Source organism: Symphalangus syndactylus, chromosome 22 (genome assembly GCF_028878055.3).
Source record: "Symphalangus syndactylus isolate Jambi chromosome 22, NHGRI_mSymSyn1-v2.1_pri, whole genome shotgun sequence".
Taxonomy (NCBI): Eukaryota; Metazoa; Chordata; class Mammalia; order Primates; family Hylobatidae; genus Symphalangus; species Symphalangus syndactylus.
In genome coordinates this window covers 30,786,007-30,803,546 of record NC_072444.2, presented here as the reverse complement: position 1 = coordinate 30,803,546, position 17,540 = coordinate 30,786,007, and the positions used below count along the sequence as shown (strand labels likewise).

Below are 17,540 nucleotides of genomic sequence, written 5' to 3'. Positions count from 1 at the left end.
GCTCTCATTTCCTGGGGATCAGGGCTGGGCCAGGGTGAGACGGGAGGGGAGGAAAAGGCTGCCAGCAGCAGGGCCTGGAGCGCCCCCCAAACCGGAGCCTGTAGCCAAGGGCAGGTGGGTTGGAAAGGGCCCGGGGAGAGAGAGAGCGGGGATACAGAATGGGGACAGGGTGGTCAGAAGACCTCCCCCAGTCTCTCCCAAGCGATTCAGCCAAGGGAGGGTGGGTGCCTCCCCTGCCGCCCCCAACACACACATTCTCTTTCGCCAACTCTGAGGGCCCAAAGCTGCTTGCTGGCAGTCTGCTGTCCCTCTGGGGACCTGGCTGGCTGCTGTTCTCACAAAAGACAAGAGGTCCAGGCCTGGGGAAGCTCTCATGGTATGTGTTTGGGGTGCAGGTGAGAGGGGCCTCACCCCAGCAGACCCGTTTCGGGCTCCCCTCCTTCCCAGTGAGCCCCTGCACCCGTGAAATGACCATCCCAAGACAGAGAAGGCTTCTGGACACGCCCCCATCCCCCCACCACTCCTCCCTGGCCCCAGCCCCCACCCCCATTCTAAATCTTGAATCTTAAAAAGAAAAAACCTCTGATTAAATCCTTTCCCAAAGGATTTATTAAAACACAGAAAACCAAAACATACACACAGAGTACAAAGTAAAGGTGATTGTGTTGGCTACAGCCTCTGTCCAGCCTCCCGTGGGCAAAGACCAGACAAGCCACGGCTCACAGGGGAGCCTGGCTTCCAAAGCTCGACCCGCCCCCGCCGAGGCCACCCTGGCTGGGACTCCTGGTGTGCCCTGTACCCAGCCCAGGACCCTCCCTTTGCCAGCCTGGGGCTGTGCCTGGGGAAAGGGGTCGTCCCCCGCTTAGCTGGGCCTGGGCTGGTGGGGTCTGCTCCCTCCACACCCCTGAACCCCACGGGCCAGTGGGACCCTCCCTTCCTCTCCAGGGGTGCTTGGGCTCCAATCTCTGCTTGAGGAGTTCAGGACACACACACACACCCAACGGGCCCTTTCTGGGTTATCGCACCTAAAAAAATACTTTGTTAAAAAAAATCTGAAAATTAAAGAAAAAAAAACACACAACGCCAGTGAGTTTGGGCTGATGCACCACAACCTGTAAACTTTCAGACATAGAAAACGGGACAGGAACCAGCTTCCGAGACCGAGGCTGGGTCTTGCACAGGAGAGACTTGGGGGAGGGCCCGAGGCCAGGTCACCAAGACAGGGCAGAGGGGCGTGCCAGCCTCGGTCCCCACCCACACCCTGTCCCCTGCCCACAGACCCCAACGCACACTGGAGGCTCCAAGTGACCAACACTTGACCAAGTCCACCTGGCTTCCGGCTCCCATGTCTCCCAGCCCACTCCACTCCACCTCCTTGGGCCTCAAGTGTCCTGGGATGACAGGAGTGAGGGCTGCAGGTGTCACCGGGCCAAGGCTTGGTCAGCTCCTGACTTGGGCAGGAGAGCACCCGGGGGATTCTGGGAAGGCAGCCCCCAAAAGCAGGAGGACTTCAATCATAGGGGGCAGGGAAAGTCCGGCCTGCCCCTGGGGGAAGCCAAGTTTGCAGAAAACACAGGAGCTTCGGAAGGTGGCTTTCCAGGGACGCTGCTTCTGCCTCAGGCATGTATGAGAGGACCCTGCAGACGTGCTCACTCCACCCCGAGTCACCTGAGCCCATGGAGCAACGCCTTCCAAGACCTTGGCTCAAACATGGCTCTGCAGAAGCCCCACTCAGCACTGGCTTAAATAAAGTGGCTGGAAATCTCCAATCGCAGACTGGCACTTTGGGCTCACGCTCATGCCCGAGGACCCTGATTCTACCAGCAGCAAAAACCAAACCCAGCCCGAAGACGCCAAACACACGGACACCACCATCACCACTTTTGGCAGAGATGACTGACAAACCAAGAAGACAATCTCAGATCTTTTCTCCTCTCCCAAACTGGTCAGCCCCAAACCCACTCTGACTCTGGCAGCCCACCCCTCCTGGGCTCCGGGGTGCTGGCCACGGAGAGCACCACCCCTTCTGGACCAGGCAGTGCAGGGGGCCCAGGCCAAAGGAGCCCTGGCCAGGCTTTCCTGGGTGCCTGAGTCTAACCAGGCAGAGGAGAAGGGAGCCCTGGCGAGGCCTGGGAGGGAAACAGAGAGGAAGGGACAAAGCAAGGCTGCCTGAGAGGAAGGGCTCACGGGGAAGGGACCATCAGCCCTTGGGGTGGAGACACAGACCCCTGCCCTGACTGCCACAGGCCTCCAGTCCTGCTGCTCCGGACCTATCTGCTATGGGCCAAGGAAGGTGGGCACTGCTCCCAATGAGGGCCAACCCCAGTGCTGGCCACTGCTTGTTTGGGGGCGAGGTCACGAGAGTGAGCTTATGGCAGGTCACCTCACCTGTGACCCGAGCCAAGACCCTTTGCCGGGAGGCACTGCAGAGCACACAACACGCGTGTGGATAAATCACAAGATGTGAGCCCGCTGACAATCATCTCCACTCCAGGGTGCTCCCCACTACGCCCACGTGCAGTGTCAGGGTCGGGCTGGCCTTGCAGACCTGGATCCAGACTGGAGTGTGGGAATGTGCCGAGATGAAGGGCTTGTAGGTCCCGTCCTCCGGGGTTTGGAGAGAGCCTCATTATGAGTGAGGCATCTGGGGCTTAGGGAGGGCCAGGCAATTGCTCCAGTGTCTGCAACACAAGCTGGTGAATCCTGACCCAGTTCCGGCCCCCTCAGTCCCAGGCAGGCCCTCTCCAGGGAGCTGAGCCCCAGCCCCTGTGTGCACCTCCACCCCAGGCCCAGCTGGGTTTTTCACGCAGCCCTTTCCTAACACTCCCAGAATTCTGCACCCCAAGGCACCTTCCCTGGGAAGGTCCCAGTTCAAGACTCAGAAATGCCTTCCAGGTCGACCTGGGGCCGGGAGAAGGATCACACACAGACAGGCCTAGGGAGGACCTGACCTGCTCCCCATCTCCATCCCCAACTTGGAGGGGCAGGGTCCAGGGGAGTGGGTGGGACTCCAAGAACCCACATGTGGGAAGATGGTTTTGGGATTCCAGGGTGCTCCTGGCAGGAAACAAGGCAGCAAGCCCTTGGTGCTGCGGCTGGGAGGGGTCTGCAGAGGGCACTGGGTCCAGTCCCCCTCCAGGCAGAACTCTCCCCACGCCTTCCGAGAGTCAGCCTCAAGCAAGAAGCCCCAGGGAAGGCCTTTCCAGGGACAGGGGAATGGGACAAGTCCAGGCCCCCAGGGGCAGCCCGGTTCCACCCCCAGAGGTGGGCGGGGCAGGCATCCCAGGGCACAGGGCAGGGCCAGGATCTCCTGGGTCAGCTCAGGGGCCATGACCCTCCTTGCTGGGGCGCCAGCTATCACTGCCCTTAACCACACCCCTGGCAGAAGGCAAACCCAACGCAGCAGTGGCTCCGAGGCAAGTGCTGGCCCTCCCCAGCCCACCCTCCCTGGGATCACACACTTCTGCCTGCCGTGAAGAGCCGGGGCCACAGGCCCCCCACTGGTAACAGAGCCCCGGGCCTTCAAGATGTACTGGGCCGAGGACAGACACCTGCTGGCAGGGGATCCTCCTCCCCGCAAGGAGACAGCAAACACCTGGCGGCCTCCAGCCTTGGCAGGAAGGAGGGGAAATGTCAGCCAGGGTCTCACCAACGGGCTGGACGGCAGCTCCCCAAACCTGCCATCTGGTGCTGGGAGGCTCCAAGCGGGCAGGGGGCCAAATCAGAAGGGGCAGTCACACAGGTGCAGACAGGTCAAGTAGGGGACACTGAGGGCTCCTAGGGCACTGGGCGCCATGTCCTCCCCTGCTGGGCCGAGTCCACAGGGCAGTGCCAGGACTACCTTGGGTCTGGAACCCATCAGTGAAGAGACGTCAGTGCCGCAGGTTCGAATCTTCCATACGTCATCCAAATTTTATCAAGACAAATGTGTTCAAGTCTTCACTAGGAAAGTGCAAAAGATGTACAAATCAATGAAATCTCTTCTAAGAAGTCGTCTGGAAAAGGTGGCGAGGGGACACGTCCGGCGTGGTTGTGGGGGCAACGCTGTGTGGAAGAACACTTGAATTATGATGAGGTGGCACTTCTGGGCTCTGGCGCAGCCGAGCTGGGCCTCGTCCTCCATGTGATGGCATTACTAGGTTTCCCTTTTTGTCCCAAGGTGGCGCTGGCTCCTAAAAAGGCGGCAGCTTTTCTCTCCCATGTGGGTCGGGCAGGTGGCCCGGCAGGCGTGGCTGCAAAAGGCAAATCGGTGGGTTAAGCAGGTGGGTGGTTATAGGGGGCATCAGGGTGGCACCCAACAGCCTGTAGCTGCTTCTCTGCCTATCACAACCAACTATGATCAGGGGGCCCCCCAGCCACGACCTCCCAGCCACAGGCTGCCGGGCCAGGCCATGAGCTACACCCAGAGTGCCGAGAGCACCCAGGAAGCAGCAGCGGGCAGGGGCAGCCAGCCAGGAAGCCCCTCCGGAGCCTCCACCAGCAAAACACAGTTTCCACAGGGACGGACGCAGCGTAGTGGAGGCTGGTGGCCCCAGAGAAGACCAGAATGAACTGGCAGTTTCTCTGAAATAAGCCCCCTTTCCTGGCCAATAGCCCCCACAAAACCCTCAGCCACCCTCCTGGTCCTGGGCAGGGAGTGAGGGTGTAAGACAAGATGTGATGTCCGCCACCAGCAGGACAGCAGGGGCAGGACAGGGCTCCAGGCGGGGGCAGCAGTCTCTGACTTCCTCCAGGAACACGTGTGCAAATGAGAACACACGTGCACACACAGGAGCTCACCCAAGTCCATCGACCCTTTCATGTCCTGCCACCCCAGCCTCCCAGTGGACAGACATGCTGGCCACAAGGTGGTCCCAGGGCCAAGGGGGCAAGGTAGAGGGGCTCCAGGCAGATGGGTGGCTCTCAAAGCCGCCGGAGGCAGTAAAAGCTCCAGGACTTAGGGACGGGAGTCAAGTGCAGGGGCAGGGCTGACTGTGGCCAGGCCTGGTTTGCCAGCAATGGGGTGGCGGGGAGGAACAGCAGCACCCAGCAGCCCTCACCTCAGCTGGAAATGAGCGCTGCAACACAGGGAAGTCTCGGGGACGGCTAGATATCTGTCAAAAAAAAAGGAGACCTGGGCTTGCCTGGCGTCGGCAGCAGCAGGCAGGCCGGGCCCGGCGGGCACCCGTGTGCATGCTGCCCGGAGCGGACGGGCACCTACCGGTCACATAGGGCCCCAGGGGCATCTGGTTGTAGTTGACAATCCCTCCCGGTCCAGGGCCCCGGAAGTTGGGCCCAAAGTTGTTGCTGTACATCTGGGAGGAGCCGAAAGCGCCCTGGAGGCAAGGACTCAGCTTCACAGGTGGTCTCAGGCCCCCCACCCAGCCTCCACCCAGGGGCATGCCAGGGGGCTCGGGCCGGGGCACACAGGCCGAGCCTGACCTGCTGGATGGTGGGGTCCCCGGCGCGGTTGGTCAGGCGGCTCAGGATGCTGCGCTCCGACATCTGCAGCCGGGCGGCCACCGGGGGGATGCGGGATAGCATGGATGGCAGCCGGGTCACGTCGGCCTTCATGTCGCTCAGCAGCTCCTCCAGCTGGTTCAGGACTGTGGTGGGAGGTGAAGGGATGGTAGGATGGAGGATGGAGGGGTGGAGGGATGGAGAAGTGGAAGGATGGAGGGATGGAGGGATGGAGGGGTGGAGGGATGGAGGAGTGGAGGGATGGAGGGGTGGAGGGATGGAGGGGTGGAGGGGTGGAGGGATGGAGGGGTGGAGGGATAGAGGGGTGGAAAGATGCAGGGATGATGGAGGGATGATGGAGGGAACATGGAGGAATGGAAAGAAGATGGAGGGATGGAGGGATGATGGAGAGATGGAAGGATGATGGAGAGATGGAAGGATGATGGAGGGATGGAGGGGTGGAAGGATGGACGAATGGAGGGGTGGAAGGGTGGAGGCATGAAGGGATAATGGAGGGATAATGGAGGGATGGAGGGAAGATGGAGGGATGGAGGGATGATGGAGGAATGGAGGGATGGAAGGATGGAGGGGTGGAAGGATGAGGGATGGAGGGATCATATAGGGATAATGGAGGGAAGATGGAGGGATGGAGGGATCATATAGGGATAATGGAGGGAAGATGGAGGGATGATGGAGGGATGGAGGGATAATGAAGGGATGATGGAGAGATGGAGGAATGATGGTCGATGGAGGGGTGGAGAGATGGAGGAATGATGAAAGGATGGAGGGATGATGGAAGGATGGAGGGATAATGAAGGAATGATGGATAGATGGAGGGATGATGGAGGGATGGAGGGATGGAGGGATGGAAGGATGGAGAGGTGGAAGGATGAGGGATGGAGGGATCATGTAGGGATAATGGAGGGAAGATGGAAGGATGGAGGGATGATGGATGGAGGGATAATGAAGGGATGATGGAGAGATGGAGGGATGATGGTGGAAGGGTGGAGATGGAGGGATGATGAAAGGATGATGGAGGGATGATGGAGGGATGGAGGGATGACGAAGGGATGATGGATAGATGGAGGGATGGAGGGGTGGAGAGATGGAGGGATGGAGGGATGGAGGGGTGGAGAGATGGAGGGATGGAGGGATGAAGGGATGATGGAGAGATAAAGGGATGTAGGGATGATGAAGCGATGATGGAGGGATGACGGGATGATGGAAGAATGAAGGGATGATGGAGGGATAATAGAGGGATGGAGGGATGATGGATGATGGAGAGATGGAGGGATGATGGATGATGGAGAGATGGAGGGATGATGGAGGGATGGAGGGATGATGGAGGGATGGAGGGATGATGGAGAGATGGAGAGATGATGGAGGGATGGAGGGATGATGGAGGCATGGAGGGGTGGAAGGATGGAGAGATGGAGGGATAATGGAGGGAAGATGGAGGGATGGGATGATGGAGGGATGATGGAGAGATGGGATGGAGGGATGAAAGGATGGTGGAGGGATGGGTGATGGAGGGGTGAAGGGATGGAGGGATGATGGAGAGATGGAGGGATGATGGAGGGATGGAGGGATGATGGAGGCATGGAGGGGTGGAAGGATGGAGAGATGGAGGGATAATGGAGGGAAGATGGAGGGATGGAGGGAAGATGGAGGGATGGGATGATGGAGGGATGATGGAGAGATGGGATGGAGGGATGAAAGGATGGTGGAGGGATGGGTGATGGAGGGGTGAAGGGATGGAGGGATGATGGAGAGATGGACGGATGATGGAGGGATGATGGAGGGATGGTGGAGACATGGAGGTATAAAGGGATGATGAAGGGATGGAGGAATGATGGAGGAGTGGAAGGATGGAGGGATGATGGAGGGTTGGAGGGGTGGAGAGATGAAGGGATGATGGAGAGATGGAGGGATGGAGGGGTGGAAGGATGGAGGGATGGAGAGATGATAGAAGGATGATGGAGGGATGGAGCAATGATGGAGAGATGATGGAGGGAAGATGGAGAGATGGAGTGATGAAGGGATGAAGGTATGATGAAGGGATAATGGAGGGATGGAGGAATGGAAGGATGGCGGGATGATGGAGGGATGGAGGGGTGGAGAGATGGAGAGATGGAAGGATGGAGAGATGGGGGTATGGGGGTGGAAGGATGGAGGGATAATGGAAGGATGATGGAGGGATGGAGACATGATGGAGATGATGAAAGGATGATGGAGAGATGGAGGGATAAAGGGATGGAGGTATGATGAGGGGATAATGGAGGGATGCAGGGGTGGAAGGATGGAGGGATGAGGGATGACGGAGGGATGAGGGATGGGGGAGTGGAAGGATGGAGGGGTGGAAGGATGGAGGAATGGAGGAATGATGAAGGGATGGAGGGATGATGAAGAGATGGAGGGATGGACAGATGGAGGCATGTAGGAATTATGGAGGGATGGAAGGATGGAGATGTGGAAGGATGGAGGGATGAGGGATGATGGAGGGATGAGGGATGATGGAGGGATGAGGGATTGAGGGGGTGAAAGAACAGAGGGATGGAGGGATGGAAGGGTGGAAGGACGGAGGCATGGAGGGACGATGGAGGGGTGGAAGGATGGAGGCATGGAGGGATGGTGGAGGGATGGAGGGATGAAGGGCTGTGCCAGGAGAGGCAGCCTGAGAGCTGGGGCTTATTTACAAGGGTGTATGACTGCACTCGCCCAGAACCCAGCACCAGGGGGTGCTCTGCACCAGGCCCTCCCAAGCTGCAGGCAGCGCTGCCAAGTGGGGACACAGCAGGAGCTTCCAAAGAACTCCTCCCAGGAGCCTCTCTGGGCTGGGCAGGGGCCCCCGGGCTGCAGACGAGCCAGCCAGAAGCGCTGCCCAACACTGGGCTTCCCTCCTAAGAGTCCTCAGGGAGACCTGCAGCCCTAGGCCTTGCTGGGCACAGGATCGGAGTACACCAGCGAGGGCTGCAGGGCACGGGGATGCGTCCAGCAACTCTCACCACAGGGCCACCCCCTCCCCCAACCAGCCGGGAGCCCCGAGGGCCGAAGTGTGCCCTGTGACCACAGGCAGAGATGTGCAGCCAGCATCAAGGATCTGAATCGTGGGAGATCTTGGGCAAACTACTTCCCCTTCCCGCACAGGGCCAATGAGAAGGCTCCAGGGTGATGGGTATTGCCCGGGCTAAAGACACAATGCATTTAAGGCATGCTGTCAGGACTCAGAAGCCTTTACAGTTTCGTGGTTTTCTGTGTCACTAGCACGGGCCGGGGCCTGCACAGAGCAGGCTTGAGAAACAGGCTGGAGAAGCAAGCAGCCTCAGTTTCCCTGCAGGGGAGATAAGGGGTCTGATGACAGGACTGTTCCATCTTGGCCCAGAAGTCCACCGCCCTCTGGGCTGACATCTGTCCCCGGCCCCTACCCCATCAGTGCCCTCATCTACAGCCAAGAGCGCTCGCTGGGCAGGAGGAAGGTGGGAGGGCCGCACTGCGGGGGGCAGGGCTTGCTCACCCTTGTGCAGGACGGCATTGGCAGGCTTGTTCCCAGCAAGGGACTCCTTGGACAGGTGCTGGTGGCTCTCGGCGAGGCACTCCACTTCAGCCAGGCGGGCGTTGAGGGCCATGGCGGGGTGGTTGGGGTCCTGGGTCATGTTCAGGTACGCGGCCCTCCGGAGCTGCTCCTCAATGACCAACGCCTGCTCCAGCAGCTGGGGGTGGGGGGCAGCGTCGGCCCAGCCCCTCCCCCTGAACGGCTACCCTCCGTGCTCCACCAGTGCCCACCCCAGGCCAAGGCTCCCAGCAGAAAGGAGGGAAAGAGGACATGCTGCCATCTGCTGCCCACCCTGGCCTGGCGGTGGCCAACCCTTGGAGCTGTCACCAAGCTGTGTTCTCTGTACCCCATCACCCCAAGGCGGCAGATACTCCCCAGTGGGGCCAGGGCCAGAGCAAGGATCCACCACTGTTAGTTGATGGACGTACTGATGCTTTGTGGCAGCGTGACCCAGGTACGTGGGGAGGGGTTGCTGCTCTCTAATTCCTTTGCCTTTGGGAGGGCCCTCCTGACACCCGTCCCTCCCCGCCCCCTGCAGCCCTGGCCCTTCAGAAGACTGACCTTAAACCTGCGGGCCAAGAACTTGTTCTTCATCTCCAGGTAGTTGCCCTTGTGGACCTCAGACTTAAAGGGCTCGTTCAGGATCATGTACCTCGGGTCATTCTGGATGTCCTGCCAGCGGGCGTAGCCGTGCCTGGGTGGGGCACCGTTAAGGGCAAACCTGGCCATTAGAAGAGGCGGGGCCGTAGGGGGAGGCAGCTCAGGGAGGGGGAGGGGCCAGCCCGGGGGTCGGCATCCTGGCTGTACGTTCTCAGGCAAGTCCTTAAGCCCGGCTGCACGAGGAACATATTGATGACACAACAGTGACAGTATCAGCAGACACTGACAGGTGCCCTGGGTGCACCAGACACAGCCCCGGGGCTTCAGAAGGTTAACTCTTCACCCCAACAACCTGGGGTGCATACGTTTAAGTCCTGCCCCCAGCACCTGTGAATGGGAACCTTCTTCAGAAATAGGGTATTTGCAGATGTAATTGAGTTAAGAAAGGGTCATACTGGATTAGGATGGGCCCTAAATCCAATGACTGGTATGCTTATAAGAGGGAAATTTGGGGCCAGGCATGGTGGCTCACGCCTGTAATCCCAGCATTTTGGGAGGCCAAGGCGGGCAGATCACTTGAGGCCAGGAGCTTGAGACCAGCCTGGCCAACATGGCGAAACCCTGTCTCTACTAAAATTACAAAAACTAGCTGGGAGTGGTGGTGCACGCCTATAGTCCCAGCTACTCAGGAGGCTGAGGCAGAAGAATCACTTGAACCCAGGAGGCAGAGGTTGCAGTGAGCTGAGATCGCACCACTGCACTCCAGCCTAGGCCACAGAGCAAGACTCCACCTCAAAAAAAAAAAAAAGAAAAAGAAAAAGGCTGGGTGCGGTGGCTCACGCCTGTAATCTCAGCACTTTGGGAGGCCAAGGTGAGTGGATCACTTGAGGTCAGGAGTTCAAGACCAGCGTGGCCAACATGGTGAAACCCTGTCTCTACTAAAAATACAAAAATTAGCCAGGTGTGGTGGGGCACGCCTGTAATCCTAGCTACTTGGGAGGCTGAGGCAGGAGAATCGCTTGAACCCGGGAGGCAGCAGTTGCAGTGAGCCGAGATCAAGCTGCTACACTCCAGCCTGGGTGACAGAGTGAAACTCTATCTCAAAAAAAAAAAAAAAAAGAGAGAGAGCAATGTGGACCCAGACAGAGACACACAAGGAAGAAGCCGTGATGACAGCGGCGGGGAGCAGGCGAAGCAGCAATGCCAAGGATTTCTAGGCACTGCCAGAAGCCAGGAAGATTGAGGAAGAGCGAGGAAGGCTTCCCCCGGAACCCTCAGAGGGCTCTCCCCGAGGTCCGCGGAGGAACAGACAAGTGCCTGCCCAGCCCGGCCTGGCCAAGGATACGTCACGATGCCCGCCAGCAGCCAGTAGTCATGGCGCCGGTGCCAGATGTCGTAGATTTTCCCCGAGGATACAGCAGCCCGCTCCTCGTTCTGCCACAGTGTGTGCAACTCTGGGAAACAAGCCAAGGTGAGCAGGATGAGAAGGGCCCCAGCTTTCACACACACGCAGGCTTGGAGAGCCGCTCCCTCCCTACTTGCCACTGCCTCCACCCCCAGAGGTCCAGTGTTCCAGTGTTGCTAAGAAAGGTTATACAATGGACTTCTATCAACCAGTCACACTCTAGTATAAAGTTAACCACTGGTCTAGACTCCTGGGACCCACAGTCAGGAAGCCTCAGCTCTCTGCTCAACCCCCAACCCCAATACCTGTGAAGCCCCCGTCCGCGATGTTGAACATGAACTTGAATTTCCCCTTCTTGTCCTCCTTCTTCCCCTCGTCATCTTCCTCTTTGTCACCATTTTGCTGTGTTTCAATGGGCTCCTTCTCCTCAGCCTTGGTATCATCTGCCGGGGACAGATCACATTCATTCATCCAAAGAGCAGTGCCCAGGGGCCTCTCTCTGCCAAGCACAGGGGACCCAGGAGGCAAGTAGAAAATATCCCCTTGTCCTGAGGAGGCTCGCTGCCCAGAAGGGTCTTAAACAAGCCAACAGCCTCTCTCTCCGTCCTGGACAGGGAGGCTTAGCTCCAGGCCGTAGTGCTCCTCCCCCACCACATCAGGACCATCCAGGAGGAGGACAGGAGAGCGCTGTGAAAAGCACAGCTCAAGTTCAAAGACAGAGCTGCCTGAGGGGGCTGATCTGAGGACAACTGTTCCAGAACATTCCAGGGCCTAGAGGTATGCAAAGCTTCCAGCTGAGCCCCAAATCCCCCAGGCCAGGCTCTATGACCAGCTCTCCTCTCTCTCAGCGGCAAGGGCACAGCAGGGCTCAGGAGAGAGGAGGGGAGAGTCTGTCCCCGGCATTGGCTGTGAGGGGCTGGTGAATCCAGGCTCCCACTTGCCAGCTCCAATCAGGCCTGGGACCAAGGGGACAGCGCCTGGGAGACTGTGGGAGGCTGAACAGGGTCCAGAGGGCACCCTCAAGGGACCACGGGGCACAGGTAGAAACACAGAAGAGCCCCAGACCTGGCCTGAGTTCAGAACCGTCCCCTCTGCTGTGGATCAAGCTCAGTTCCAGCTTGTCCAGGATCTTCTCCTTCTCAGGAAGCACCTCCTCTGCAAGAAAAAGAGGGTTCACGGCGTGGGGTGGGGTCCCAGAAAACAGAGAGGACTCTGGGCTGGTGGCTTTCCACCCACAGAACCCTATCTATCAATACGTTCCGCAGAGTCCAACAGGTGCCACCAAAAAGAGCTCTCCTCGGCCGGGTGCACTGGCCCATGGTGTAATGCCAGTATTTTGGGAGGCCGAGGCAGGAGGATCACTTCAGACCAGGAGTTCAAGACCAGTCTGGCAACATAGTGAGATCTCGTCTCTACAAAAAATACAACAAATTAGCTGGGCTTGGCGCCATGCACCTGTGGTCCAGCTATTCAGGAAGCTGAGGTGGGAGGGTCGCCTGAGCCTAGGAGATCAAGATTCCCATGAACCGAGATGGTGCCACTGCACTCCGGCCTGGGTGACAGAACAAGACGCTGTTTCAAAAAAAAACACACACAGAAGATGACTTCCCAAGAAGAGAAGGAAATCACCAGGTGCCAGAAAGGAAGGGGAAACTGAAGGTGAGGAAGCAGGAGCTGGTGTCCAGGGGCCCCAGGTTGGGGTGATGAGACACCAGGAAGAGGCCTGGAGAGCTTGGAACCTGGGGCTGTGTCTCAGCACCCAGGCAGGACAGGGGTGGCCTCAAGCCCAAAAGAGAAGAGAACTGGAATGATGCCAACACCCTCCAACACTGTGGTCTCTGAAGGAAAGTTCTCACCACTGGCCACGGGAGTGAGAAGGCCTGTCTCCACCACGGGATCAAGGAAAAGAAGGTCTCCAGTGAGGAACCCACATCCAAGGCCTTGTCCTCGTGGGTGTGGGATCTGAACTGGACCACCCGAGGCAGAGACAGCATCATAAAGCTGCTCCCAGAGGGAGACCGCCCATGAAACCTCCCAGCCTGAGCCTCCAGAAACAAAAGGGGAGGGCCATTCCCACTCCCCAGAGGACACGGAGCTCCTGCAGATAAAAGTCACAATCCGGGCTGAGTGCGGTGGCTCACGCCTGTAATCCTAGCATTTTGGGAGGCCGAGGCCAGCGGATCACAAGGTCAGGAGTTCGAGACCAGCCTGACCAATATGGTGAAACCCTGTCTCTACCAAAAATATTTTTAAAAAATTAGCCAGGTGTGGCGGCACGTGCCTGTAATCCTAGCTACTCGGGAGGCTGAGGCAGGAGAATCACTTGAACTTGGGAGGTGGAGGTTGCAGAGAGCCAAGATCACGCCACTGCACTCCAGCCTGGGTGACAGGGTGAGACTCTGTCTCAAAAAAAAAAAAAAAAAAAAAAAAAAATCACAATCCCTGATGAGGATGCACCCAATCTAAACCCAGAAAACAATGATCCCCACCAGCCGACGCACAGGAAGCAGACAAGCACCAGGGGGTAACAGGACAATGTCAAAGACTCTCAAACAGGGGTGTCCAATCTTTTGGCTTCCCTGGGCCACACTGGAAGAAGAACTGTCTTGGGCCACACATAAAATACACTAAACACTGACGACAGCTGATGAGCTTATATATATATACACATATACACACACACACACACACACACACACACATATATCTCTCACAAAAAAAATCTCACAATGTTTTAAGAAAGTTTATGAACTCGTGTTGGGCCACATTCAAAGCCATCCTGGGCCACATTTGGCCCACGGACCACACAGGTTGAAAAAGTTTGCTCTAAAATAAATATGTCTAGGGTGACCAAAGACAGAGAAAAAAGAAAAAGAAGGAAGAGAATCCACAGGGAAAGAATAAGACTCCCTCAAAACTAGAAAAAAAAACATAAAATTTCTAGAAATGTGGGTGGATCACTTGAGGTCAGGAGTCTGAGACCAGCCTGACCAACATGGTGAAATCCTGTCTCTACTAAAAATACAAAAATTAGCCAGGTGTGATGGCAGGTGCCTGTAATCCCAGCTACTCAGGAGGCTGAGGCAGGAGAATCAGTTGAACCCACGACGCAGAGGCTACAGTGAGCCGAGATTGCACCACTGCACTCCAGCCTGGGCAACAGAGCGAGACTCCATCTCAAAAAAAAAAAAAAAAAAAAGGGCCAGGCGTGGTGGCTCACGCCTGTAATCCCAACACTTTGGGAGGCCGAGGCAGGCAGATCACGAGGTCAGGAGATTGAGACCATCCTGGCTAACACAGTGAAACCCTGTCTCTACTAAAAATACAAAAAATTAGCCGGGCTTCATTAGCCGGGTGTGGTGGCGGGCGCCTGTAGTCCCAGCTACTTGGGAGGCTGAGGCAGGAGAGAGACTGTCTCAAAAAAAAAAAAAGGAAAGGAAATACACAATCATTAACATTTTAATTGCAGAATTCTAACATGTGCTCCAAGACTTTCAGCCCTTGGTGTCCACGCCCTGCAAAATCCCCTGGAAGGTGAAGAGGATGAACTCGACTGCCCAGAGCAGGTTCCGTTTTGCAGCACGGGTGACCTTAAAACAGGGAGATGACCTGAGTAAGCCTAACCTGACCACACGAGCCCTTTTCTCTGGCCGGTCACAGAAAAGGAAGTCAAAGATGGGAAGCACGGGAGGGTTTCTGTCCACCACTGCTGGCTTGAAGACAGATGAGGCTACATGGCAGGAATGTGGTGGCTTCCAGGTGCTGAAAATGGACCCAGCTGACAGCCAGCAAGGAAATGGGACCTCAGTCCTCCAGCCTCAAGGAACTGAATTCTGCCAACAACAAGGAGTGGGCATGGATGTGGACTTTTCCCCAGAGCCTCCAGATGAGAACTCAACCTAGTCGATACTTTGATGTCCTGAACCTTGTGATATCCTGAGCAGAACACCCAGCTACACCACGCCAGGCGTCAGACCCACACAACTGTGAGCTCATGGTGAGTGCTGTTTTTAGCCACTACGTTTGCAGTAATTTGTGACACAGCCATGCAAAATAACACAAATGGGAAGGTTTTAAAAAACAGCTGTGCAAAGAAAATATACATGGAAGCTGGATCTGAGGATTACTCAAAAAGCCTGGCAGAGAAATAGATAACAAAAAAGAAGCAAAAGATATGAAAACTTATCAGCCCCCATCTTTTGCTAACCTTGTACTCTGCTTTCTTCTTCATAGCATTTGGAGTCTGTGGTTGAACAACACGTATTTCTGTTTATTGTGGATTGCCTGTGTTCTCCAGTGGAATACAAACTCCACGGAATGAAGCTTTCAGCTGTTTTGGTTCATTGCTTGTGTCCTCAGTGCCTGGGACAGCATCTGACACTCAGCAGGCTCAAAACATATATATATGCATGTGTATGTGTATATATATATATATATATATATATATACATATACACGCATGTGTGTGTGTATATATATATGTTTGTTGGATGAATGAACCAATCAATGAATAACAGGAATTCCAGAACGACAAAAGAAACATAATGAGGGCAAAGAAAATATTCAAAGAGAGAATGACCGAGAATTTTCCCACAATTTATGCAGGACATAAATATTCAGCTTTAAGAATCACAGTGAGTCGCACACAAGATAAACAAAAACTTCACTTTAAAAACAAAACAAAAAATACCCTCCATTGTAGTGAAGCTACATATCACCAAAGACAAAGAGAATGTCTTAAAAGCAGTCTTTCAATGTGAGAAAAGACAGAAATGACAAATTTGCTACACGGGAGCAACAATTACACCAACAGCAGCCTTCTCAGCTTCTCAGCAGCCTTCTCAGCATAATGAATGCCAAATAAAAAAGGAAGAATATCTGCAAAGTGCTGAGGGAAGATCCCTATCCCATCTTCAATTGTACTAACTATTCAAGAGTAAAAGAAAAATAACAATGAGAGAATTTACCATTCCCAAAAAAATTGCTGAAAGCATCATTAAAGGTGTACTTTAGGAAGGACTTTGAATGAAGCAATGATGAACAAATAGGCAAACACAAACTGGTAAGAATGTGAAGAGATCTAAAAAAGGATTAAAAACTTAGAAATAAGCATAACAACAAATTTGGGAAAGTAAAAACAAACTGAACTAAAATACTGGGCAACAGCAACGTGGCAGATGAAAGGGAAGTGAGTTAGAGCTAAAGCTATCTAAAGTCCTCATATTACTCAGAGGGATACATGTTAAAAATGTAAGAGTACAGAATGAAATTGACTATAAACCTTCCAAATAAGTTGAGGGGGAAAAGAGGAGATATAAAGAAAATTTGATCAATCCAAGAGATGGCAGGAAAAGAGGAAAAAGGAGAAAAGAGAAGGGTAATATATAAAGTACAAAATAAGACAACAGAAATCCATCCACATATCTAGTTATTACAATAAATGTAAAGAGATTAAACTTTCCAGCTAAAAGATAGGGACCATATAATTAGATTTTAAATGATGAATCCCCTACACACTGTCTGCAAAAGATAGACCTAAAACATTACAAAGAGATTAAAAGTGAAGAAATGAAATATTTGTAAATCACATATCTGATGAGGAACATGAATCTATATAAAGAACTTATACAAGCCAGGCACAGTGGTACACGCCGGTGATCCTAGCTACTCAAAAGTCTAATACTGGAGAGTTACTTGGGCCCAGGACTTCAAAGCCCTCCTGGGCAACATAGTAAGACCCTGTCTCTAAAAGTATTGATTAATTAATTTAAAAAGAACTCTTACAATTCAATAATTTTTAAAAATCCAATTTTAAAATAGACGAAGGATCTGAAAAGACATTTCTTCAACAAATTATATAGAAATGAGCCATAATCGCATGAAAAAATATTCAACATCTTTATGCACAAAGGAAACTCAAATCAAAATGACAATGAGATACCACTTCTCACCCACCAGGGTGACTATAATCAAAAAGACAGATAATAACAGGTATTGGCAAGTATGTGAAGAAACTGGAACCCTCACATATGCTGGTAGGAATGTGAACTGATGCAATACACATGGAAAACAATTCAGCAGTTTCTCAAAATGGTACAGAGAATTACCATATGACCCAGCAATTCTACTCCTAGATATATACCCAAAAGAACTGAAAACCTATACCCACACAAAAAAATGCGTACACAAATGTGTACAGCAGCCAAAAAGTGGAAACAACTCAAATGTGTATCACTATGAATGGATAAACAAAACATAGTAGATCCATACAACGGAGTATTATTTGGGCATAAAAAGAAATGAAGTACTGCCTGTAATCCCAGCACTTTGGGAGGTCAAGGTGGGAGGATCGCTTGAGTCCAGGGGTTCAAGACAGCTGGGCAACATGGCAAAACCCCGTCTCTACAAAAAAAATACAAAAATTAGCCAGGCATGTCAGCATGTGCACCTGTAGTCCCAGCTACTTGGGAGGCTGAGGTGGAAAGATCGCTTGCACCCAGGGGGTCAAGGCTGTAGTAAGCCAAGATCATGCCACTGCACTCC

The 17,540-nt window shown here is 54.3% G+C and overlaps 1 protein-coding gene across 2 annotated transcripts in view; it reads right to left on the bottom strand.

Moving 5' to 3' along the window:
• Positions 1–591: 591 nt before the first annotated feature.
• CHD5 (chromodomain helicase DNA binding protein 5) overlaps positions 592–17,540 on the bottom strand; it is an 81,721-nt gene continuing 64,772 nt past the window's right edge. For both annotated transcript variants that reach the window (XM_055262358.2, XM_055262359.1), the window contains 9 exons: positions 12,063–12,152; positions 11,303–11,440; positions 10,938–11,046; positions 9,554–9,686; positions 8,954–9,149; positions 5,422–5,585; positions 5,201–5,315; positions 5,040–5,093; positions 592–4,232 (listed from right to left, as the gene is read on the bottom strand). In XM_055262358.2, coding sequence (XP_055118333.1) covers positions 5,086–5,093; positions 5,201–5,315; positions 5,422–5,585; positions 8,954–9,149; positions 9,554–9,686; positions 10,938–11,046; positions 11,303–11,440; positions 12,063–12,152 — 953 coding nt within the window. In that variant the 3' untranslated portion in view covers positions 592–4,232; positions 5,040–5,085. The remainder of the gene's footprint in view (positions 4,233–5,039; positions 5,094–5,200; positions 5,316–5,421; positions 5,586–8,953; positions 9,150–9,553; positions 9,687–10,937; positions 11,047–11,302; positions 11,441–12,062; positions 12,153–17,540) is intronic.